The 25,561-nt window shown below is 47.1% G+C and overlaps 2 protein-coding genes and 1 non-coding gene across 6 annotated transcripts in view; 1 reads left to right on the forward strand and 2 right to left on the reverse strand.

Moving 5' to 3' along the window:
• SRCAP (Snf2 related CREBBP activator protein) overlaps positions 1–11,844 on the reverse strand; it is a 33,815-nt gene extending 21,971 nt beyond the window's left edge. Inside the window, exons 1-14 of one of the 4 annotated variants that reach the window (XM_054693731.1) lie at positions 11,526–11,844; positions 10,017–10,089; positions 9,070–9,332; positions 6,797–7,048; positions 5,365–5,550; positions 5,005–5,145; positions 3,727–3,952; positions 3,334–3,611; positions 2,654–2,744; positions 2,434–2,523; positions 1,211–1,399; positions 791–1,125; positions 516–693; positions 135–271 (exon numbers count right to left, since the gene is read on the reverse strand). In XM_054693731.1, the coding sequence (XP_054549706.1) occupies positions 135–271; positions 516–693; positions 791–1,125; positions 1,211–1,399; positions 2,434–2,523; positions 2,654–2,744; positions 3,334–3,611; positions 3,727–3,952; positions 5,005–5,145; positions 5,365–5,550; positions 6,797–7,048; positions 9,070–9,123 (2,157 nt within the window). In that variant the 5' untranslated portion in view covers positions 9,124–9,332; positions 10,017–10,089; positions 11,526–11,844. Of the gene's footprint in view, positions 1–134; positions 272–515; positions 694–790; positions 1,126–1,210; positions 1,400–2,433; positions 2,524–2,653; positions 2,745–3,333; positions 3,612–3,726; positions 3,953–5,004; positions 5,146–5,364; positions 5,551–6,796; positions 7,049–9,069; positions 9,333–10,016; positions 10,860–11,231; positions 11,390–11,525 lie in introns of those variants that run through there. The other 3 variants (XM_054693729.1, XM_054693732.1, XM_054693733.1) reach the window with 3 other exon arrangements.
• LOC119242449 (small nucleolar RNA SNORA30/SNORA37 family) lies at positions 2,832–2,960 on the reverse strand. The gene has a single exon (XR_005124460.1). It is a non-coding gene; the product is annotated as a small nucleolar RNA SNORA30/SNORA37 family (small nucleolar RNA).
• Positions 11,845–20,809: 8,965 nt separating the features above from the next.
• Positions 20,810–21,103, forward strand: LOC119240172 (elongin-C-like). The gene has a single exon (XM_037504538.1). It carries the CDS (start codon positions 20,837–20,839, stop codon positions 21,101–21,103), a length of 267 nt encoding a protein of 88 aa, XP_037360435.1. The 5' UTR covers positions 20,810–20,836.
• The last annotated feature ends 4,458 nt before the right edge of the window (positions 21,104–25,561 follow it).

Here is a 25,561-nt window from a genome sequence, read left to right on the forward strand (position 1 = left end):
TTGGGAGAAAAGAATTCATAAAATAGAATGGAGCAACAGATATGGGAGGAAACTCATTAAAGGGCAAGGCCTAAAAGTAAAGGAGACATCATATGCGGAAGGGGGTATGAGAGTGATCACTTGAAGGAACAAACCTGCCGCTTAAGCTTCCTCTCTTTCTGTGCTCCATAATAAGTGAGGATTTTAAAGCTGGGGCACCAACGTTTCAGCTCCATCTCCCAGTTTAACATCACACTGGTGGGGACAATGATCAAATGGGGACCCCAGTTACCTGTTTAACAAAAGAATGAGGTATGTTAAGAAAATATAAACTTTGAGGTTCTGTTTGTTCAGGTATAACCCTGACCAGTCTATTCTAATGGCCTTCCTAAAAATCTGGGCACCTATACTGGCCTTTCTATACAGCTACTGACAGCATCAATGACTCTACTAACAACAAGAGTGTTTCACCATCCTACAGTTTCCCATAGAGTTGGTTTACAGGAGCCCAAGAGGAAGGGGCCCTGTCTAGTTACCTTTCTCATAGGCCAAATGGGCAAGCAGTGAGATGGTCTGGATTGTCTTGCCCAGTCCCATCTCATCAGCAAGAATACCATTAAGCTTCTTCTCATACATAGTAACCAGCCAGTCCAGCCCAATGTGTTGGTACTCCCGGAGCTGGCCTCGAAGGAGCAAAGGAATGGGTGTCTTCACCTGGTAGGAAGGGATATTAAGGTGGAATTGAGGCATTTGTCACTGAGAAATAGGAAAGTCTAGATATAAGAAAGCTTAAGTTGGGACCTAGCAATACCTGGGTAGTAGCCAAGGTGTAACCCTTAGGCTGGAGACTTTCAGCAGCTGCAGCAATATCAGTAATTTCTTTCTTAGGGCCGAGAGTAGTGGTGGGCCCTGGGGTGGGAGGGCCACTGCCCCCATCCGCCTCACTCTGTTCTTCATCCCGGGCAAGCAAGTACTCCACCCCAAAGTCGTCATCTTCCTCCTCTTCCTCATCTGCTTGGCTCTGTGACTGAGAATCCTCAGACTCCTCAGACTCTGATTCCTCTGATTCTGAACTCCCGCTTGTTTCTTCCTCCTCCGAATGATCATCATCATCATCATCATCCCCACTCTGCTCCCCAGCAGAATCTAAAGCACAAGACCAAGATTTAGTGCTCACCAGTGCCTGCTGCTTCAGTGCCTGTCCTCCATAGCTCTTGCCTCATGAACATACCTTCACCTGACTGACTGCTACTATCCTCTTCCGGAGCCTCTTCAGCTTCTGTGACGCCCTCTGGTTCACAGTCAGAGCTGTTAGCCTCATCTTCATCTTCCTCTTCACTACTTACAGATTCTGGGGCAGAGGCATCAGAAGCATAAGCTCCTGCATACTGCTGCAGTAGCTCCTCCATAGACAATTCACCTGGAACAAAAAAGAAGGGTAAGCTTTTGGTTGCTTTGAGCAGGAGAGAGAAGGGACGTCTGAGCCAAGCCAATTCATCCCAGGTCCTGTGTAACTGACAGTCCCATATCAGAGGGGAGGCTAAACAGCTTATCTTCAGGACCAGCTACTAAAATCAAGTCCCACAACCTGGGTTAGAACTGTGCTGCCTTCTGCGGAAAAGGACATTAACAATCTGAGAAACCTCCCCTTAAAGTTCAGATCAGGGGGCCTCCCTGGTGGCCCAAGGGGTTAAGTCTCAGCACTATTAAGCTATCGACAGCCACTGCAGCATGAGTTCAATCCCCAGCCAGGGAGCAACCCACATGGCACAGCAGACCTCTCCTGTCTCACCAGTTACCCCCCTCAGCAGTGTATTTCAATCGATCTCCCTATTCTGCTACCACTCTGTCTCTGGTGAATCCTCTCACAACCCCCATACCGCACCTCTGGCCTACACCCCATCTTTTGAATGAATAATTAAAAATAAAATTTTTTTTAAAAAAAGTTCAGATCAAACACTGCCAACATCCTTTTACAATATAAGTTCTCTCCACTGAGCTCTCATATCACTTTAAATTTCCATCATAACTGCCTCCCCAGTGGCGTAGGGGGTTGAGCTCAGTGCTGTCCGCAGACTCTGCAGTGCCGGTTCGATCCCCGCCAGCTGCGGAGATGCCCACATGGAGAACCAGACCTCTCCTGTCTCGCCTGCTGCTCCCCTCAGCAGTGTATTTCATCAGTTTGCCTGTTCTGTTCCCCGCTCTGTCTCAAGTGAATCCTTTCACCCTCCTGCACATCTGGCCTGTAACCGATTCTTGTATAAATAAATCTTCAAAACTAAAAAAATTCCATCATAACCATTCATCACATTCTGATATAATTATTTATACAAGTGTCTTTGTTCATAATCCTGGAGTTTCTCCAGAGGTGATAAAGTGTTTTTTATTCATCCCTTTACCTCTACCACTCTACACAAAGGAGATATCAAGTGAATGCTCTCAGTAAACTGTCACCTTCTCGAGCCAATTCGCTCAGTTCCATGGCATGATCCACCTCCCCTTCCAACTGCTCCTCAGCTGCTATGGTATCCTCTTCATCCTCCGCTAGGAAAGATAAAGCAAAATGAACAGGGAAACACAACCCATGACATTAGTTTAAGAGGTTAGAAAGTCTGAAAGATCAGATCCAGACAATTGAAAAGGTAAGGGGTAGTACGATTGGAAACAATCTAACCTTCATCCTCATTGGCAGTAAACTCTTCATCATCTTCATCTGGATGCCAATGCTGTTTGTTGCGCTGTGTGACAGAAGGTGGGGCTTTTACCTACATGGCGAAAGGTGAAAAAGGAGCAGGCCTATGGTTAGAGAGCAGCAGAAAGGTATCGTGTCGAATAAGTTAGCAAAGAACAATTTCTGTCTCATTCATTGACAGCTGCCACTGGCACAGTATCAGGGCAAGGATGTAATCAAGGATTTTCTCTTAGCACCAGCTACCAAATCCTGGCCCCACTGCCTGGGGAAGGACCTGTGAAAGTGCTAGCTAAAAAGTACAGACTGTCAACACTGTTTCCATGCATTCATAGGAACAAGTAAGAAAGTTTAGGTCTCAAAGACACTACATACAGATTACATCCCAGCTTCAAACCTACAAATCATTAAGAGGCCCATTCATACAACAAACAGGGCCAGAATATGTACTTTTTCACTTTCCCACTACAGCATCACAAACACTGTCCACCTCCAAATGCAACTTACCCCAAACTTAGATTCTTCATTACCCATTCCCAAGTAAGAGTCCAATTATCTTTAACCAGGAAAGACTACTAAATATAACTTTGCAGACCACAACTCAGTCCTTGAACCTCCTCCTCTACACCCAGTCTGAGCCTTCCCTCTACCCCTTCTGCTTATACCTTCAACATTTGAGAGGGCTCTTCTTCACCACCTTCTTCAGGTCCATCTCGGGTATCACTATCATGAGATGAGGGGCTCCTTGAGGGGCTAGAAGGCCCTCCTAGCAGCTGAGGGGGGAGAGAGCGGAGCAGCTCTTCCAGTGGCAATTCTCCCTCATGTCGAAGTAGCTCAATCTCACGCCTCTGGGTCTCTGCATCATTTCCTTCCTGTTGTTCTTCAACCTCAATCGTCTCTTCATCATCCTCTTCCTCCTCCTCCTGGGGTTGGAAGTCCCCATCTATAGCAGGAGAACAAGGTCACAAAGTCCACGGGGCCCTGCAAGCCACAGGGTGGGTTTTCAGCTCTGGAAAGGGTACATGAGGAAGAGTAACAGAGCCAAAGAGAACACACACCTTCATCATCTAGCCGGGAAACGGGGGGTGGAGGACTAGAGGCAGCTGAGGAAGAGCCAAGGCAAGGGGAGGAGCCAGCTTTGCTGAAGCTCGCTAGAGGCTGGTTGAGGCTCTGCGACAGAAGGTCTGAGTACTTTTCAGTTTGCCCCACAATGAAGTCCAGATGCAGGTCCAGAGCTTTTTTGCGCTTTTCCTCAAGTCGGGATTGTTGTTTGAATTGCACCACCTGCCACAAGTATGAAATGGAGGGTTCATCAAGATAATCTTTTTATTTGGGGCCTCACTTGCGCTATGTTTACAGGAAACTCATCCATGCTAAGTCCTAGGCTGGCCTTTTTGAGGGGAACGCTAAGTAACATTAAGGGTGCTTCTGACGAAATCACAAAGGGGGCACAAGGGAGGGAAGAATCAACTTAGCCTCAAGCAGCAGGGTAAGATTTGCAAATATACCGGGGCTAAGTAGGTGTTTCCTAAGTAGAAACAAGGAGAAAGGCATTTGATTTGCAAAAGCAGAAAGAGCATGGGTAAATAACCAGGAATGTGCAAAAGAATGTTCAAAGTGGAAAAGAAGTAAAGAAACTGGGGCCTCCCCAGTGGCGCAGCGGTTGAGCGCTGGGCTGCGAAGCTGCCCGCAGCCTCTGCAGCACGGGTTCAATCCCCGGCTGCCGGGCGAGGGTCCCACATGGCACACAGACCTCCCCTGCTGCCCGCTGCTCCCCTCAGCAGTGTACTTCAGTCTGCCTGCTCTGCTCCCCGCTCTGGCTCTGAATTCTCTCACCCTCCCGTGCTTCTGACTATACCCAGTGCTTGTATAAATAAATAAATCTTTAAAAAAAAAAAAAAAAAAAAGAGGTAAAGAAACTGTTAGGAGGCAAGACTGAAAATACATACGGAAACCAGGTGGTTCTTTTGAAACAATTACAATGTAATATAAGGGAACAATTTAATAAATGAGAATTCTGTTGGTATTTCAGCAGATAAATAGCACAAATAGGTTTTAAGAAAAACATGCTGAATGCACTGCAAAGGACAGGAACTGGGGGGGTATCAAGAAGTGCAATTAACAATCCTCAAAAGATGGGGAAATAATTTTCCATTGTACTTCTTTCTTCTCATAGCACTTAATGCCAGAAAGGCTGAATGCATAAGAGAAACATCATTAGAGTTGCTTCAAATTATAGCAGTCACTCCCTTAAGAAGTTTTGATCTTTCCTTCTACCATGATACCCACACCAATCTAACCCCATCCATATTCCTTTCCCAGTCCCTGCTAGCTACCTTCTCCACATTGCTCCAGAACTGCCTGACATCCTTAGCCATTGTAGAGGCGATTCGCCGCAGTTTGGCCTGCTCTTCCCTCCGGGCACGTTCCTCTTTCTGCCGCTGCTCCTCATGATGTCTGATTACCATGCGCACCACCTGTGAGAATGAGGCACCCACAGGAAAACACCCCAAAGTCAGGTATCTACTCCCTCCCTAAGAGCAAAGAAAATACTCAAGACCAAGAATCTTGGGAAGTCAGAGATTGCCTCTTGAAACTTTACCCTCTTCCGTATGGGTTCCTTCTAACCAACCCATCCATCAAGGAAAAGCAAACCTGAAACAGAAAGAGGAAGGTGGGCCCCGCTGACAACCTACCTTACGGGCCACACCTCGTTTCCAACGGCGCTCCTGAGCAAAGTCAGCAGAGAGCCACTGCATCTCCTCACATAGATAGTCCCAGTGGCCTTTGGGGCGGGGAGGCTCTGGCACTTTAGGCAGCCTCTTCAGTGACCAGAAACCCTCCTTCCGCAATTCAGCAATCCGAGTCTCAATCTCAGCTTCCTAACAAGGGAGAGCTAGGTCAATCAAGTTACTGCACATATGTTCATGGCCATGGCCAAATTCCTGTGCACTGACTAGGTTTAGCAACTGATTGGACTGAGTGTTTTATATTTGTCTTAAATCCAAGTCCCAATCCTGTAAATAAGTGTTATACACTCTTTAGGTGAGTTTAAAAAAAAAATCAGGAAGATTAAGTGATTTACTTGAGATCTCTTAGCCAAGATGTAGTAAGAGCTAGGAATTAAAAATAGATCTAATAGCGCCAAACACCAAATTTCATGCTATTTACATTATTTCACAGACCCTCCACACCCAAGAATATAAGCAAGACTTGGGAAAATGTATTCCAAGGAGCGCTTCCTGGAGAAGCAGGTAGCACGTGCTTCCTTACTGACTCTAGCAAAGGTTCTTTATCACTGTAGAATTCTACTTACTCAAGTTATGTTCACATTTAGAATATACTATAATTCACATTTACACAATCCTGTTTCTGCTTTTAAAATACACAATTTTTACAAAACTGTACTTATTTCCTGTTGAAAATACTGAAGAGTTATACACAGAAAGATTAATAGCAATTAGACTCACCAATTTGTAAGAAAAAAATAACACATTTGAAATTTTTTTTTTTTTACTTAATAAAGGTAACTAAAATACAGGACAACTACCTTCATTATCCTTGTCCCTTTCCTGGAAAAAAAAAAAATCAGAGGAAATAACAGCCAGAGATGAGACAGAGAACTAAATGACCTAATGGGTATCAAACCAACAGCTCTAGCATGCATCAGAATCATCTGGAGTGCTTTTTAAGACAGAATGCTGGACTCCACACTGGAGTTTTAAATGGGCAGATGGAGAAGAATACCAATATTTTTCATTTCTAGTAAGTTCCTAAGTAATGCTGATGTTACTGGTCTAGAGTCCACACTTACCACTGGATATATGTAACAGAGGCTATAGGATAGAAATGAGAAGCAGAAACCATTAAGTGTTAAGAGCCTCACAGTCTACAAAGAACTTTCATGTCTACATTCTCTTTTAGTTTAAATACAATAAGCAATAGACTGTAACACCCACCATCCCTATTTTATAGAAATGAAAACAAGGCACAAAATTCAAGCTAGATGCTCAAGATCATCAGGGTCTATACTCTAAATCTACAAGGAAAAAATGTAAACTACCCGCGAGACATAAGAATTCAGAGAAAAATATACCCAAAATCCTCGTGGGCTTTCCCAATACATACGTGCTTGGCCTGTTCTGCAATCTCAGCATGGCTCTTCTCCCATTTGGGGCCCTTGTTAGCCAGGTCAGCAGCTTGGGGTAAGCTGAGCCCCTCCAGGGGCACTGTGGCACCATCTGGGGGCCCTGGAGGTCCATCCAGAGAGGAATCTTGAGCTATATGCTGGGGGGAGATGCCACCTGCCCCACTAGAGGATGGGGAACTGGATGAGGCAGGGGACACAGGATTACTGCCTGTCATGCCGTCCGACACCATCTAGAAAATGGGGGAAAAATAGATAAAATGAATGCTTAGCATTGTACCAGGAGTTTTAAGTACATTACTTGACTCTATCTTCAAAAGAAACAAACTATAAAGTATCTACCTTGCTTTCATAAACACAAACATTTGTGCTAAGATATTTTAAGGTACTCGAGATGACAGAGCCAAGTTGATAGATGTGTGACATACAAAAGGAATGGTCTAACATTTACACTTCCCAAATTCAAGAATACTACCATAGCCTATGATTCCAAATTTCACCATCATTTCAGAACCTCAATGATTTAACTCATATAAACTCCCTATTTTTCACAGCAAATATGGCAAATTCAACCAATGCAAATAAATTTGAGATACCAACACATTCAAAAGGCATCCAAAAACAAAACAAAAACCCTGTATCTCTCTTTGTTCAACATTTATCACCACTTTTGGTAGTTTCCTCAACCGGGGGAGTTGACAGGGGGGATACTGGTTATTGTTTTCAAACACCTATCTAACAACTTACAAAGTACTAGACAAGTGGTAAGAAGTTGAAAACAGGGCCTCCCTGGTAGCCCAGGGGTTAAGTCTCAGTGCTACCACCGCCACCACCTACCACAGAGGCCTGAGTTCGATCCCTAGCCAGAGAGCTAACCCACATGTGATGCAGCAGACCTCTCCTATCTTGCCCGCTGCTCCCTTCAGCAATGTGTTTCAGTAAATCCGCCTGTTCTGCTCCCCATTCTGTCTCTGGTGAATCCTCTCACCTGTGCCCCCTGCACCACTGAGCTACACCCCAATTCTACACAAAAATAAATAAAATCTTAAAAAAAAAAAAGGCTGAGAACAAAATACTACTTAAATACAGGTAATGAGGGAAGACATGAAATTCATTCTTACATGCCACACCATGTGCGACTCAACCTCAGTCAAATGAAAAGTTCATGTCACAAATTTTCCCAGCTGCTTGAGAAAGTGATAAATATCAAATCTCCAAACCATCAAAAAAGCCTACTGCATGCAAACTCAGAAGCCTGATAGCAAATGTCATGATGTTCCCATTCCCTGCACCTCCTCGGTATGAGAAAAGACTGACTATAGGGGCCTCCCAGGGTTAAGTCTCAGTGCGATCACCACTACAGCCTGAGTTGGATCCCTAGCCAGGGAGCTAACCCGCATGTCGCACAGCTGACTTCTGTCTTGCCCACTGCTCCCCCTTAGCAGTGTATTTCAGTGTATTTTAGCGGTGTATTTCTGCCTGTTCTGCTCCCCACTCTGTCTTAGGTAAATCCTCTCACCCCCGGCACCTCTTGCCTATACCCTGAGTTCTTCTATGCAAAAATAAATTAAAAAAAAAAAAAAGAAGAAGAATGACTCCTACAAACCACCCATAACATTTACCTTACTCCAGTACCAAAAGTTATTCTCAAAGCAGTCTTACAAGCATATTGTCCCACCTCCATTTCCGACCTCCCCAAATTCAACTTTTTTTAAAAAGATTTATTTATTTATTTATTTATTTATTTATTTATTTATTTATTTATACAAGCACTGGGTACAGTCAGAAATGTGGGAGGGTGAGAGAATTCACCAGAGCCAGAGCAGGGAGCAGAGCAGGCAGAAGGACTGAAGTACACTGCTTAGGGGAGCAGCGGGCAGCAGGAGAGGTCTGCACGCCATGCGGAACCCTCCTCCAGTGGCCGAGAAGCAGCCGGGGATGGAACCAGCGCTGCAGAGGCTGCGGGCAGCTTCGCATCCCAGCGCTCAACCGCTGCGCCCCAGGGGAGGCCCAAAACTCAACTTTTTTTAAGAAGGAGTTTCCACACTCTCAGAGATCTTTACAATAATGTCAAGTAGAAGAGTATCCAACAGGCTTGACAATCCACCTGAACACTAAAGATTCTCCAAACTCAGCTATCCAGGTAGCCAGCGTGATGTAAATTGACTAAGACCTGATACATTTCTTCTCCAACTTCAGATTTAACAACTCAAAAAGCAAAAGCGAAACCAAATCCTCCTCCCCATTTTCAAACCTGTGTCTGCAAGATTGGGAGCTGAGGGTGAGCAGGAGAGGGGCTGCTCTGCATGGTCCCTCTCCCAGGCTCCTCTTTGGACGCCTGAAGAACGACTGGATCGTTGTCACCACTACTGCTGGCCGAGGGGCTGGCGTCCGGCTGCAGGGCATGCTGGGAGCTGGCCTCATTCTGGGCCACCGGCCACCGGGACCCGCCTTCCAGGGCCCGGGGCCCACTAGGGCGTCCCAGTCTCCGCTCAGGTCCACCGGCCTCTGGAGCACCTAAAATAAAGAGTAGAAATGGGATTTAAAAAGCGGGCCTGGTAGCAGCGGTTGAGTGCTGGGCTGCGAGGCTGCCCGCAGCCTCTGTAGCGCCAGTTTGTTCCCCGGCCACCGGTGAGGGTCCCACAAAAAAAATAAATAAATAAAAATAAAAAATAAAAAGCATCTTTTTTAAAGCCAGGAATAACATCAAAGAACAAACACATATATTACATTTCTTAAACATCTTCAATGTGTCAGATATTTTACCTAGTACTTACTTGATAGGTTCTATAATCCTCATGTCTAACCAAGTATTTTTAGGCCACAATGTTTATTTAATTCCTTTTATACACCAAAGACAGAACCACACAGAAAAGACCCCTGACCCAAATAATGCTTACATTCTAATAATTTCTCTACTGAATAACTTAAGAAATCTAGACACAAAGAGACCAAATGACTTGCATAAGGACACACAGCAAGGAAGCAGTAGAAGTTAAACCTAGGGCGTCTAATGCCACAACCATGGAGAACGTGCAACTCTCCTTGGGAGAGCCAGTGTGATCAGATCTTTCTCGATTCAGTCTAGCTCTATTGTTGCACTGTGACATCAAAGCACAAGTATTGACCTGTCATTTCTCTGATTATCTCAAATATCGCTCCCATTAGCACCAGTATACAAAATGTTATCTGAACCCTCACCTGTGTGAGCTGAGACCACACCCCCTGTGAAAGTCTGTACTTCCACGGTGCCGCCGTATTGAGAGTAATGCTCCTAAAGGGAGGAAAACAGTAGTGAGGAACCAATCCACATTTACCAACATCCATCAAAGCCTTCTTTACACCAGCTTTTGAGGCCTTCAAACATACTTGATAGGTTCTATAATCCTCACATCTACCCTATGAACCAAGTACTTTGAATCAGTTCAAAACCTGTAAAGAAGCAAGCTACCGGAGGAAAATCTCACGTTTTGGCAAAATGAAAGCAAATCATGTTTTGTGAAAATAGAATTCCCTGGAAACCTAATATTCTGTCTAAGGGGAGAGCAGGGAAGTAAAGCAAAAAGATTAAGTTAAGCAAACGAAAGTGTAAAAAAACATGCAAATAAAGTTGTGATATCCAGAAGCTCAAAACGGTGCCAGGCTGCCTGTTCTTTCTGGTGAGAGCTGAATATAGTCGCAAGAGAATCCATCCTTATACCTGTGCCAGGCGACACTTCCCCAAACACAGGAACTACAACAGGAGAAATTAGAGGGGCAGTTTTACGTGAGGCAGGCCGCGAAGCGAAGAACCATGCCCCGGAAACTGGCAGAGTAAACCCACACAAGGCCCGGAAGTGTTTCCCCAGTGTTTAAGGAAATTCCTTAACCACGGTGCTGCCTTTGATTCACTCCCTCCTCAACACATCCACAGGACCGGGGCTAACCACAATCCAAGAGGCTTGAACTCTTGACCCCAGGCTCCACTGCAGTATCCCAAACTCTCCTACCAGATTGACCCATCGTGACCCCTGACCTCTGCCCCAAGTTGCCACTAGTCCTAAAATAGCCCCGCCCCCTCCTGGACTCCCACCCCACCCAACGTGCGCGACCGACTGGGGGAGGGGTCGGCGCGTGCGCGGCTGGCGGCAGAGAGAGCCGGCTGCGCGCACCGCCCGGGGGCTCCCGCCAGAACCCAAACCCACGCACACAAGGGTCGCAGGGCCGGGAAGTCTCTCATCCCCGCCCGTCCGGGAGCGCGCCCCCCCCCCACCAGACCGCAAAAGGCTGAGCTAAGGGAGGGTTCGTGCCGCCAGGTCCTGATCCCTGACTGGATATGGTGGGCGCGCGTCCCGACCACTCGTCCCCACGCCCCCCTTCCTCTTCCCGCGCGCCCCTGAGGGGGGGGCTGGGGCTGGTGGGCGGGCAGGAGCGCACCTGGGTCCGTCCTCTCAGGGCTCGCTCGCTCGCTCAGGCACGCGTGCGCAGACGGGAAAGCGGGGAGAGGAGACGCGCCCGGGCCCAGTGCCGACCGGCCTGGCCCCCCTCAGCCTGTCTCTATGGGTGCGCGCCGACAGCCTCGCGCACCGGCCCCGGGGCCCCGGCCGGAGGTGCGCGCGCAGCACCCCGGGAAGGTGGGAGGGGAGGCGGTGGCGGAAAGATGCGCGCGCAGTCACCCATCGGGGGAGGGGGAACTGTGGGGCGTCCGCCATCTTGTCTCCTTCTCCTTACCTGCGTCCTCGGGGGCGTGCGCACCACCCCCCTCCCGCAGAGGAGGGGGGGCAAGGCCCCCTCTTGGCCGCCGCCTTCGCGGCCTTTATATTCCCCTGGGGCCCGCGGCTACTGCCACCGCCTTGCCTCCACTGCCTCCTCTCACGGCACAGAGATGCGGTCGGTGGGTAGAAAAAAATGGGAGACGCTACTCCCGGCGAACTGCTGCTTCCAAGGCCTCACCAAAATGGCCGCCGCCGTCTCGGCCGCCACCACCACCACCACCACTACCACCACCAGAGCTCTCTATCGCTACCGCCGGCGCGGCCCGTCCTCTCGCGAGAGACAGTAACTGGCGGCTGGGGGAACGGGGAGGCTCACGTGCTTAGCGTAGGGCGCTGCCCGAAACGCAAGGCAGGCTGGGAGATGTAGTCCCCTGGAGGTTCTGGGCTTCTCCCTCAGCTGAACGTCTTCCATCATAGCTGCTGCTACTGGAGCTGCATTGCGGCTGCCAATTGAGCCCGGTGCACCCCCCTCCCGCCTGCTTTTTTTTTTATAGATCACCTAGCGACCTGAAGCAATTTGTCACGTACTTTCAGTAAGTTAGCGGAAACCTTGAATGGGCTTCTGAATTCCCACTGCAGTCCATTTGTATGGAGCTTTACACAAGGGTAGTATTCCCAATAGCACCTTAGCAATTTGTTTGCCGACTTACTAGACTAAGAACCCCTTTGAGAATCTGATACCCTCACCCAATAACAGAGTAATAATAATCATAACAGCTACTTTTTACACAGGCCACTTTGTGTTCTGTTTATCTTTTAATCCCAACAATACTTAATTTTACAAATGAATTTATGCACATAGATTAACCAGTCACAGAGCCTAAAGCCCGCCTTAGGAACCCAGTTTAGAGAGCCCTGATAAAGCTCTGATTCAGCTACATTTCATACAGTTTTATGAAACTGTTCTTCTCAGAGTTAATCATTTCCTCTCTGTGGTATTTGAAAACCGTGTTTTTCTTACCCAAAAACCAGTGGTTGGAAACTTGAAAACCTAAAAGAGCCAGTAAGGTAACGTAAATAAAGCAAAAAGGGATAGGCGAGGAATGTGATTAACAGGAAGCCACACTCTGTCCAAAAGGAACAACCACTGTTCAAACTAATATTCAAGTGGCCAGCATACAGGAATATGCGCTAAAAAAATGTAAGAATGAGATTCTGCCCACACAGGCTGCCAATTCACTATCTCTGTCCTATGATGGAGACTCAAGACACTTGGAAGCGCCCAGACAGAAAGTTTAAGTGACTAAATGTCCATCTACTTAAGCCTAGTCCAAAGTTGTGTTGTTTTTTTTTTTTCTCCAGACTAAAACATATTTTGGACATCCCACCATAAAACCATAATGAGGGCCTCCCCGGTGGCACAGCGGTTGAGCGCTGGGTTGCGAAGCTGCCCCGCAGCCTCTACAGCGCCGGTTCTATCCCTGACTGCTCCCCGGCCAACGGGTGAGGGTCCACATGGCGCGCAGACCTCTCCTGCTGCCTGCTGCTCCCCTCAGCAGTGTGCCTTGGTCGTTCTGCTCCCTGCACTGGCTCTGGTGAATTCTCTCACCCTCCCACGCTTGTGACTGTACCCAGTGCTTGTATAAATAAATAAATAAATCTTTTTTTTAAAAAAAAAAAACATAATGAGTTTCCAAGAGATCTCACATCTTTTGGCCTTCCCCCATGTCTTTTCATACTTTTTCAATTATTCTTCCTTCAAAAATCAGCCCAGGGCCTCCCCGGTGGCACAGCGGTTGAGCGCTGGGTTGCGAAGCTGCCTGCAGCCTCTGCGGCGCCGGTTCGATCCCCGGCTGCTCCCCGGCCACCGGAGGAGGGTCCCACATGGCGCGCAGACCTCTCCTGCCGCCCGCTGCTCCCCTCAGCAGTGTACTTCCGTCCTTCTGCCTGCTCTGCTCCCCGCTCTGGCTCTGGTGAATTCTCTCACCCTCCCACGCTTCTGACTGTACCCGGTGCTTGTCTAAATAAATAAATAAATCTTTAAAAAAAAAAAATCAGCCCAAAGATCACAACTCCCAGGTGATCACTCTTGACAGGTTGATCAACTCCATCCAGTCTCAGCACGGTTAGCAGAATGACCTTTTTGTAGAAATCAGATCATGTCATTCTACCATTTAAGACCCCCAAATGGCAATTTAGTTCACATGAATGAAAACCCAAATTTTGTACCATACCCGTGACCAAAACATAGAGATTATGTTGAGCTAAGAAGCCAGACACAGGGAGTATATACATCCGATTCCAAGTATAGAAAGTTCAAAGGCAGGCAAAATTGAAGATGATAAAAGTCAGAACCGTTGGAGGAGAGGAGTTTTCACTAGAAAGAGGTAGAAAAGGGATAAATGTATATTAGAGGCCCTAAACTTTGGCCCACAGGGCCCGTGTCACTCATCCCCTGTATAGCCGACAAGCTAAGACTGGTTTTTACATTTTCAAATGGCGAAGACAAAATCAATAGAAAAATAATATTTTGTGTTTCATGAAAATTATATGTATTTCAAATTTCAGTGTCCATAACTAAAGGTTCATTAAAACCTGACTGACCATTCATTTATATACCATCTAGGACAGCTTTCATGTTAGAATAGCAGAGCTGAGTAGTTGCAACAGAGACCACACAGCTTAAAGTATCTCTGACACTGGGCCTCCCCAGTGGCGCAGCGGTTGTGCCCTGGATTGTGAGGCTGCCCGCAGCCTCTGCAGCACCGGTTTGATCCCTGGCCACCGAGCAAGGGTCCCACATGGCGTGCAGACCTCTCCTGCAGCCCGCTGCTCCCCTCAGCAGTGTATCATCAGTCTGCCTGTTCTGTTCCCCGCTCTGGCTCTGGTGAAATCTCTCACCCTCCCGCGCTTCTGACTGTACCCAGTGCTTGTATAAATAAATAAATAAATCTTTAAAAAATATATTAAAAAAAAAAGTATCTATGGCACTTTCCAAGAAATGTTTGCTGACCCCTGTTCTATATCTTGATTTAAAAGAAGTTATATCCATGGCAGTACACAGATGTAAACATTCACTGAATTGTGCACTTGAGTTTGTATGTTAAATTATACAACAAACATAGAATTTTGTTTGTAATTTATAATTAAAAAGAATTTTATGGGCCTCCCCGATGGCACAGCGGTTGAGCGCTGGGCTGTGAAGCTGCCCGTGGCCTCTCCAGTGCCGGTTCGATCCCTGGCCGCTGGGCGAGGGTCCCACATGGCGCAACAGGCCTCTCCTGCCACGCCCGCTGCTCCCCTCAGCAGTGTACTTCGTCAGTCTGCCTGCTCTGCTCCCCTCTCTGGCTCTGGTGAATTCTCTCACCCTCCCGTGCTTCTGACTGTGCCCAGTGCTTGTATAAATAAATAATAAATAAATCTTAAAAAAAAACAGAATTTTACACAAACCTACAGGATATGACCCCTACTTACCTTTTTTTTTTTTTACTTCATTTACCCCTTGCTCACTATACTATATCATCATGCCCTTCTCCAAACCATCCATTGAGTTCTTTTCTGCTTCCAGGATTCTTACTCATCTTTGTAGTTTTCTCTGTCTGCGATTTATTATAATGGTGATCTTTTTTTTTTTTTACACTTTTTAAAAAAGATTTATTTATTTATACAAGAACTGGGGTATAGGGCAGAGGGGCGGGAGGGTGAGAGAATTCACAAGAGACAGAGCAGGGAGCAGAATAGGTGGGCTGAGGAAAACACTGCTGAGGGGAGCAGCAGGTGAGACAGGAGAGGTCTGCTGCACCATGTGGGTGTCTCCCTGGCCGGCCGAGAATTGAACCGGCGCTGCTGAGGATGCTGACAGCTTCACAGCACTGTGCACTACCCACTGCGCCACCAGGGAGGCCCTCATGGTGATCTCTTTTAACAAAGGTCTTAGTTCTAACTTTACCTCTCGGAGAGGCTCCCTGACTTCACATAGTCCTTTCTCTGCCAGTCACTCCCTAGAATCTGCTTTCTTTACAATACTTATCTGAAATTATTAATTTATTTGTATGCTTGTTTATTGCTTCTTACCCACTAAAAAATGAGTTCCCTGAGAGCAAGGACATTGTCACAGGATTCACAGTACTCTCTAGATAATTACTAAAAAAATGAAAAACATTTCAAATAATCCTGTAAGAAGAGATTGTCAGTTCCATCTTACAAATGAAATTTTGGTTTAATGAGAAGTGAATGATGAAGACTCAGTATTGTTAAGATGTCTATTCTTTCCACTAGATTCTATGCAGTCCCAATCAAAATGCCAGCAAGTTATTTTGTAGATATCAACAAACTGATTTTAAAGTTTATGGGGAATATTAAAAAAAAAATAGCAACAACAAATGTTGGCGAAGATGTGGAGAAAAAGGAACTCTCCTGCACAGGTGGTGGGAGTGCAAAATGGTCCCACCACCATGGAAAGCTGTGTGGAGATTCCTCAACCTACTAAAGATAGAGCTTCCATATGATCCAGCAATTCCACTCCTAGGTATTTACCCAAAGGACACAGAAACATTAATTCCAAAGGGCACTTGCACCCCTATGTTTATAGCAGCACTGTTTACAATAGCTAAGCTTTGGAAACAACCCAAATGCCCAAAAATAGATGACTGGATCGAGAAGATGTGGTACATATACACCATGGAATATTACTCAGCATTCAAAAAAGATAAACTCATGCAATTTGCAGCAACATGGATGGAACTGGAAGGGATCATGCTCAGCGAAATAAGCCAGAAAGAAAAAGAAAAATACCGGATGGTCTCACTCATAGCAGGAATCTAGAAAACCTAAATAAGGAACCAGGAAAAAGACTAATTATAATAAAGAAAAAATCAAAATCAACAAGCAACTATAAACCAGAGACACACTAATGGGGGGAGGGAGGAGAGAAGGGATTAGAGTCAAAATAAGGGGGGTGGGAATTGTACAAGGAATATAACCAAAATGAAAATGCATACATTGTGCAATAATGAAAAATGACGTACAAATTATATAACATTGGGCCTCCCCAGTGGCGCAGCAGTTGAGCGCTGGGTTCCGAAGCTGCCCGCAGCCTACTACGCAGCGCCGTTTCGATCCCCGGCTGCTCCCCGGCCACCGGAGGAGGGTCCCACATGGCGCGCAGACCTCTCCTGCCGCCCGCTGCTCCCCTCAGCAGTGTACTTCGGTCCTTCTGCCTGCTCTGCTCCCCGCTCTGGCTCTGGTGAATTCTCTCACCCTCCCACGCTTCTGACTGTACCCAGTGCTTGTATAAAAATAAATAAATAAATCTTTAAAAAAAAATCTTACTGTAATAACCAAGACATTGTGATACTAGTTAAAGAGAGACAAATAGACAATGCAACAGAATAGATAGTCTGAAAATAGATGCATATGTAATCAAATGATCTCTGACATAGGAGAAAAAGCAATGCAATGGAATAAATTATCTTTTCAATAAATGGTGTTTGAACAACTGGACATCCATCTGCAAGAAAATCTTGACACAGGCCTTACACCCATCACAAAAATTAACCCAAAGTGCATCACAGATCTAAATGTAAATTACAAAACTATAAAACTTAAAATATATATGGACCTCCCTAGTGGCACAAGGGGTTAAGCACAGCACTGAGGGGAGCAGCGGGCGAGAAAGATTTATTTATGCATACAAGAACTGGTGTACAGGCCAGAGGTGTGGGGGTGAGAGGATTCACAAGAGACAGAGTGGGGAGCAGAACAGGCAGATCTACTGAAATGTACTGCTGAGGGGAGCAATGGGTGAGACAGGAGAAGTCTGCTGTACCATGTGGGTCTTTCCCTGCCTGGGGATCAAACTCATGTTTCAGTGGCTGCAGACAGCTCCATAGGCTGTGTCATAACCCCTTGCACTACTGGGGAGGCCCAGATCTCTCTTTCTCTCCTTTTTTTTTTAAAGAAAGTTTTTAGGGCCTCTCTGGTGGCACAGGGGATTGAGCACAGTGCTGTGAAGCTGTCTGCAGCCTCTGCAGCATGGATTCAATACCCGGCCAGCCAGAGAGATACCCACATGGCACGGCAGACCTCTCCTGTCTTGCCCACTGCTCCCCTCAGCGGTGTTTTTGGTCCACCTACCTGTTCTGTTCCCCACTCTGTCTATGGTGAATCCTCTCACCCTCCTGCATTTCTGGCCTGTACCCCGGTTCTTGTATAAAATAAACCTTTTCAAAAAATTAAAAATAAAGGTTTTTAAAAACAAGAAAATGCAGGAATGTTTTTTATTTTTAAATAAAAAATAATCTTTAAAAAGATTTATTTATTTATTCATACAAGAGCTGGGGTACAGGCCAGAGATGCAGGGGGTGAGAGGATTCACCAGAGACAGAGTGGGGAACAGAACAGGCAGACTGACTGAAATACACTGCCGAGGAGAGCGGCAGGTGAGACAGGAGAGGTCTGCTGCACCATGTGGTTTCTCCCTGCATGGCTGGGGATCAAACTCGTGCTGCAGAGACTGAGGATTGCTTTATAGTGCGGTGCTTAACCCCTTGCGCCACCAAGGAGACCCTATTTTAGACCTATATACCGAGTCTCAAATTCATCACCTTTGGGTCAAGTTAAGTCTTCAGACACACTTTACACAGCGGTTAATGTTCTGGGTATTAGTAATTCTTTAGGCATGAGAATGGAGACTCCTACTTGCCATAGGCCCCACCATTCCTAATTGTCTTGCACTGGACGACTTCTCACAGGTGTCACATGTGTGGCTTTTGAAGGTAGTTGAATTGCCACCTCTTGTTCCTACTCTTTTTTTTTTTTTTAAGGTTTATTTATTTAATTATTTATGCAAGCACCGGGTACAGTCAGAAGCGCGGGAGGGTGAGAGAATTCACCAGAGCCAGAGCGGGGAGCAGAGCAGGCAGAGGGACCGAAGTACACTGCTGAGGGGAGCAGCGGGCGGCAGGAGAGGTCTGCACGCCATGTGGGACTCTCCTCCGGTGGGCGGGGAGCGGAGCAGCTTGGGATCGAACCGGCGCCGCAGAGGACGCGGGGAGCCTCGCAATCCAGCGCTCAACCGCTGCGCCACCGGGGAGGCCCTCCTGTCTCTATTTTACCCAGCACAAGGCCTGTCAGTGGGCAGAGGAAATGCAGGTCAAGCGAGCACACCCAATACTGCCTAAGAGTAGGAACAAGGGCCTCCCCCGTGGCACAGCGGTTGAGCGCTGGGTTGCGAAGCTGCCCGCAGCCTCTGCAGCGCCTGTTCGATCCCCGGCTGCTCCCCGGCTGCTCCCCGGCTGCTCCCCGGCCACCGGAGGAGGGTCCCACATGGCGCGCAGACCTCTCCTGCCGCCCGCTGCTCCCCTCAGCAGTGTACTTCCGTCCTTCTGCCTGCTCTGCTCTCCGCTCTGGCTCTGGTGAATTCTCTCACCCTCCCACGCTTCTGACTGTACCCAGTGCTTGTATAAACAAACAAACAAATAAATAAATAAAATACGTGCCTCTTTAAAAAAAAAAAAGAATTTAGTCTCTGAAGATTAAACTGTGATTCTGGTAAAAATCAAGACAGGACGAATGAGGATTAGGGGCTTCCTGTAGAAGGTGTTGTCTGAGCCTGACCTTGACAAATTTAGCCATGAAGCGTAGGCACTTCAGGAAGATGATAAAGCCTCAACAAGGTTGAGGGCTGGAGGAGACTTGAGGGGACAGTTTATCTTCTTTATAGGGGAGCAGATTTAGATAGATGAGTCACCTGGAGTCAGGCAGCGAAAGGCCCAGCGTTCCAGGCTAGGTAGTAGAGCACCAGTTTGGAGGTGGAAGTTGTTGAGTAGGGATTGGCATAGTCTAGGCTCTACTTTCCAAAGTCTGCTCTCACAGGATGCGCTTCTATGACTGTAAAGACAGCTGTAAGGAGGCCGGAGCAATTACCCAATTGTAATGGGCGCTTCTGGCCAGGAGATGGCAGTGGAGATGGGGAGACGCTGCAGAGGAAGAATCGGCTGAACTTGGCAAATAGTTGATTGCTGTGATGATCCTCTGAACAGCCGCTCCTCTTCTGTGAAGCCAGCCTTTCCCAGTCTCCTCCTACCACCGACCTCCCTGACTGCTCCTCCTCAGTCTCCCTGACAGGCAAAATCTGCCGGACCCCTTCGTCAATTGTAAGGAATCCTCAGGATTCTTCCCTCCATTGCATCCCTCATTTAGAACGTCCTGAAGGGCAGAGACAAGTACCTTGAAGTTAATGAAGCTTAAGTTTCAAAACCCCTCCTTTGGGGGAGGGAAGGAGATTAAAAAAAAAACAACAATCTCTCCCTTAAGGGGGGTCTTCATTACCAGAAGTATCTGGGGGCTGTAGAATTCTTTAGATGAGGTGGGGAAGCCAGGTTGCAACCAGAAAATGTTTGCATGTAAGCATTTCTGGTAATTTGCCTAAAGAGATCTCAGAGGAAAAGGCATTAATCCACGAGGCGTCAGTATTTTCATTGTTCATTCCAATGACCGTCTTTTTAACTAAGGACTCCGCTGGTTATCCTCAGTCCTGTCTGCCTAATTCCTGGATCCGCCCTGCAGGCATCCCAGATACCTAGGACTCAGGCACAACAGCTGAACTCAAGATCTGCTGTGAGGTAATTCATAACCATCCATACGTCCAGTATCTCAAACTGGAAAGGTAGACAGCACCTTCCCATTTCCTTGCTTCCCACATATGGCCACCAAATCTTGTCCCTTACGTCTTCAACATTTACCCATTCTATCGTTTCTCTCAAGTCTCACACCTGACCCCGAACCCTTGATGACTTACAATTAATGAACATACCCTGAACTGTTGGGTCTGCTGGCACCTTGCTCCTCTTCCCACTACCTTTATCTACAGCTGCCTCCCTACCCTATTCATTGACATTTTCTCAGTCTTATGTAAAGTGCTATGCAAATGAAGCTTCAAGCTGAGTCAAGTCCTCTAGCCTCCTCCTGCTCTCTAACAGGCAGACAGCTGCTCCTAACCCTCCTAGCAAGTGAAAATTCTGGAGCTCAGGCCATCTGCACCAGCCTCCTAATTGGCCTCTCTGCAGTCAATCTCTCCCCTCCCCAAAGTTCCAGCTCTTGCAGGGTTTCCGTTCCAACGCGGGTATCAGGACAAGCATGAGAAAGTGTAATATCATCGGGGGTGGGGGCGGCCCTGGAGTGAGGGCTTTGGCGGTGCTCAGGGACACAGTGTGGCTGTGGAGGGGACGAGACACTACCACAGTTGCTCTGGAAGTGGAGTACAGTTCCAGAAGAAATTCACAGAGGGAGGGGGAAACCCACAGTGACTGTGAAGGTCCTGATGCCATGTATGTCAAATTAATATCACATGATGGCCATGAATTTATTGTAAAAAGAGAGCAAGCCCCAACATCAGGAACAATAGAAGCCACGTGGAGTGGCCCCAGTCAATTTGCTACAAATGAAATCAGTTTGAGAGCGATCCCTTCTCAGCGGCTGTCAAAGGGGCTGTGTGTTCACTGCACAAACAGCTGGACCGAGATTCCTGAATTCCCAATTGCATCTGAAATTGCCCTGCAACTGCTAATGACGACGAACCTCCTAGATTGTTAAATAAAGTAAATGGTATAAACTGTTAAAAAAAAATACATCATCTCAGACTGATGCAGCCTCATGACCTACGAAGCAGGTAGAGGGGGCACAGATGGTGGGCAGGGCGATGCCATGTTAGACCAAGGGTCTCTGGTGAGGCAGCAGTTGAACAGAGACCTAGGAAGGCTTTCCACGCGGCTGTCACTGGAGTCGTGTCTAATTGCAGACCTAAGGGCTCCCTCTCCCTCTTCAATTCCTTTCATGACTCTCACGAAAGTCCTCTCTGGAGCCCCCAGATCCCTGCACGGTGGCCCCTGCCAAATTCTCCAGCCTGGCCTCTCCCAGCCCCCCACACTTCACTCACCTGGGTTCCCCGCTAGCGTCCCTTTACAGACACTCTCTCCCCTCAGGGTCTTCTTGCACGTGCTTCTCTTTCCTTCCCACCTGGTCAAACCTGTATGTCCTTAGTCCCAGGGAACACCCGCTAACCCCCAGAATCCTCCCTGGCCCTCAGGCTGCGTGATATCTGTGCTTTTTTGCTTCTGGGCACTTTAACATGAGGAATAATTACATGCCTTCCACAAGGTTCCTGGTGAGAAAGGGGTCACATCTTTCTAGTTCACTCCTGCACACATGTCTATACCCATTGTCCGGGGGAGCGCACACGCTAAGTATCAGTAGCGGAGTGTATTGGTGTCCTCGTGCATGCATGATAGCAATAACCCACGTGTTCAATACACTGAAAAATTGGGGGCCTCCCTGGTGGTGCAAGGGGTTAAGATGCAGCACTTAGGGACTCCCTGGTGACGCAAAGAGTTAAGCGCCGCACTACGAAGCAATCCACAGCCTCTGCAGTAGGAGTTCGATCGCTGGCTGGCCAGGGAGCAACCCACATGGCGCAGCAGACCTCTCCTGTCTCACTCACTGCTCCCTTCAGCAGTGTATTTCAGTAGATCTGCCTGTTCTGCTCCCCTCTCTGTCTCTGGTGAATCCTCTCACCCTCTGCATCTCTGGCCTGCACCCCAGCCCTTGTATGCATAAATAAATCTTTAAAAATATAAACACGGCGGCTTCACTAACCCCCACCTTGGGTGCGTGAATTCTGCCCAGGACCAATAAGTTTTCCCTTCCTTTGAGGAAAAAAAAATATATATAAACATGATGTAAAATTATAACAATGGGGCCTCCCCGGTGGCGCAGCAGTGGAGCGCTGGGTTGAGAAGCTGCCCGCAGCCTCTGCAACGCCGGTTCGATCCCCGGCTGCTCCCCGGCCACCAGAGGAGGGTCCAGCATGGCGCGCAGACCTCTCCTGCCCCCTGCTGCTCCCCTCAGCAGTGTTCTTCAGTCCTTCTGCCTGCTCTGCTCCCCGCTCTGGCTCTGGTGAATTCTCTCACCCTCCAGCGCTTCTGACTGTACCCAATGCTTATAAATAAATAAATAAATAAATAAATCTTAAAAAAAAAATTATAACAATGACAAACACTAAGAACAACCCTAGTTTTGATGTGAATTAATTCATTACATTCTTACCACAACCCAGTAAGTCCATTATCATCCTCACTGCTGTCTTAAAAAAAAAGGGGGGGGCTGGTTTCAATAAGTCCTCCCAGGGACATTACTGGAAAGCAGCAGAGCAGGGACTCGAACTTGCGTGTGTGCCCTTTGCAGTGCTGTGCAGCGCAGCCGATCCAACCCAGGTCTCCCAAGGGACAGTTAGTTACTCTTGCTGCCAGGGAGATATGTTGGAAAAACAAAACAAGTAACAAACTCGCAAAGCTCCGGGTTTTATTGAGTTTACATTCCAGGTGAGGGAGGCAAAGAACGCACATATAAACAAGTAAAAGTGTGCAACGATGATGGCATTCATTGTACGTTATGAAAAAATAAAGTGGGTTGGGGAGAGGGAGCAAGGGGCCAGCAGGTGCTATTTTAGACGAGGCAGTCTCATAAGGCCTGACTGATGTGGTGACATCTAAAGAGAGTTGTGAGTGCTTTGGGGTCTGAGCATTCGAAGCAGGGTAAATAAGTACAAAGGCCAGGAAAGTGACCCAGCTTGCTCAGGAAGTCACTGGGGAGCCCAGAAGCTGGCAGGAGCCAGGGGAACTGTAAAAGATGAGTTCTGAGAGGAGGGTCAGGCCTGGATTCAGCAGGGCTTGGGAGGTCAAGGCCAAGGAGTTTGGATGGATTCTTAGTGAAGCAGAGGTCATTCTCAGAGTGCTGAGTGGACAATGTTGAGACCAGAAGTCAAGCACCATCATCTAGGAGAGAGGGGATGGAGATTACAATTTAAAGAAGAAGGGGACCTGGAAGGAGCGTTGTCAGATTTAGCAATTAACTCTTCTGGAACAAACCTCTAGAGTCTCCTGAAAGTAACTGTCAAGTGGCTAAGGTCCCAGGAGGCTAGGAGAGTAGGAGAAGGTTGGGGCTAAGTTCTTTACCCTCTGGCAGAACTGGGGACTTCTGAGAACACAGCTAAGGGCAAAATCTCTACAGGCTGGATCTAGCACATCTTAAGCAAACATCCCAATCAAGAATGTCCCCAACCCTAAAAGAAGGAAACTAAAATCTAATGACACCCAGTTCTAGGAAGTAGTGGGAAGACAGACACACTGCTGGGGGGAGTGGAGGTATGCACAAATCTTTTGTTTGACTTGGATTTTTTAAAAAAAAGATATATTTATTTATGCACGTAAGAACTGGGGTGTAGGCTAGAGGTGTGGGGGTGAGAGGATTCACCAGAGACAGCGTGGGGAGCAGAACAGGCAGATTGCCTGGAATACACTGCTGAGGGGAGCAGCAGGTGAGACAGGAGAGGTCTGCTGTGTAGCCATGTGGGTCAACTCCCTGGCTGGGTATGGAACTCCTGCTGTGGTGGCTGGTGATAGCTTGATAGCGCTCTGTCTTTAACCTCTGCGCCACAAGGGAGGCCCTATTGACTTGGATTTTTAAAAGAATTTTTCTTAAAAAGAAAAGCTTTTTAAATTGAAAAAATCCTTTGTCTCAGGAATTCCATTTTAGAAATTTATTATAATGACAAATCAGACAAATAAGCAAGTGGGCAGGCACAAAGATGTTCATCATGGCATTATTTATAAAAGCAAAAAAGAGAGAGATGGGGGGAACATGATCCAAAGATTAAACAAAAGAAAAACAGGGCCTCCCTGGTGGCCTGAGGGGTTAAGACACAACCTATGAAGTTGTCCGCAGCCTCTGCAGCATGAGTTCGATCCCCGGCCAGACAGGGAGCAACCCACATGGCGCAGCAGACCTCTCCTGACTCGCCTGCTGCTCCCCTCAGCAGTGTATTTCAGTCAGCCTGGCTGTTCTGCTCCCTGCTCTGACTCTGGTGAATCATCTCACCCCCCACATCTCTGGCCTGTACCTCAGCTCTTGTATGCATAAAAAAATAAATCTAAAAAAAGAAAAACAGACAAAGAGAAGGATAGTTGGGAGATAAAGAAATTCAAATAAATATATTGAAAAGATGGTCACCCTTGTAAATAATCAGGCATATAGGAAAGTGAACATAACCATTTCACAGAGCAAAGAGGACTCTGCCTTTATCTGTAAAGTTACATTTTATTAACAAATCTGGTCCTTACAATGCACCTTAACATCCAGATTATGGGCTCTAACAGAAACTAGGGCTGGTTGCACCAGGCTGTCTGTGTGTAGACCAGAGGTTTAAGGGAAGACTGAAACATCTTATCAGAAAGCAAGGAAGTTTTCAAAGCTTCAAAAGTCTTATTGGAAAGACAAGAATCATCACGAAGGGTCGACCAGCGTGAACACGGACACCTCAAAAGGAGAATACTGGACTGAGTCAATATTAGGTTTGATTCATTAAAATGACTCACAAAAGCACTGCTGAACATAAAGTACTGCATCCTAAAAAAGAGGACTAGAATCAGATACATCCTATTTTATTGCCTTGTTAGGAAACCAAAAAGAAAAAAAAAAACAAGAAAAACATAATAGAAAGTGTGTGTACTAATTCTAGGAAAGCGTACACAGGTGTTTGTTATATTTTTCTTTTTTTTTTTTTAACTTAAAAAGCAAACATCCTGCTAAGGGAAACAGAAGAAACACATATTTGCATTGTAATTGCTCTTTTAAAATATGTACACTTAGGGCCTCGCCTGGTGGCTCAGCAGTTGAGCACTGGGCTGCGAAGCCGCCCGCAGTCTCTGCAGCGCCGGTTCCATCCCTGGCCACTGGGGAGGGGCCCACATGGCGCACAGACCTCTCCTGCCGTGCCCGCTGCTCCCCTCAGCAGTGTACTTCGGTCCTTCTGGCTGCTCTGCTCCCCGCTCTGGCTCTGGTGAATTCTCTCACCCTCCCACGCTTCTGACTGGACCCAGTGCTTGTATAAATACATACATACATACATAAAACAAACAAAAAATAAATAAATAAAATATGTACATTTAGGGCCTCCCCTGGTGGCGCAGGCTGTTGAGCGCGCGCTGTGAAACTGTC

Source organism: Talpa occidentalis, unplaced genomic scaffold, assembly GCF_014898055.3.
Source record: "Talpa occidentalis isolate TD23 unplaced genomic scaffold, MPIMG_talOcc4v2.1 talOcc4.12, whole genome shotgun sequence".
In the NCBI taxonomy this organism is placed as follows: Eukaryota; Metazoa; Chordata; class Mammalia; order Eulipotyphla; family Talpidae; genus Talpa; species Talpa occidentalis.

Coding starts and splice junctions, on each gene's coding strand:
- LOC119240172 (XM_037504538.1), top strand. CDS start 20,837: ATGTATGTCAAATTAATATCACATGATGGCCATGAATTTATTGTAAAA.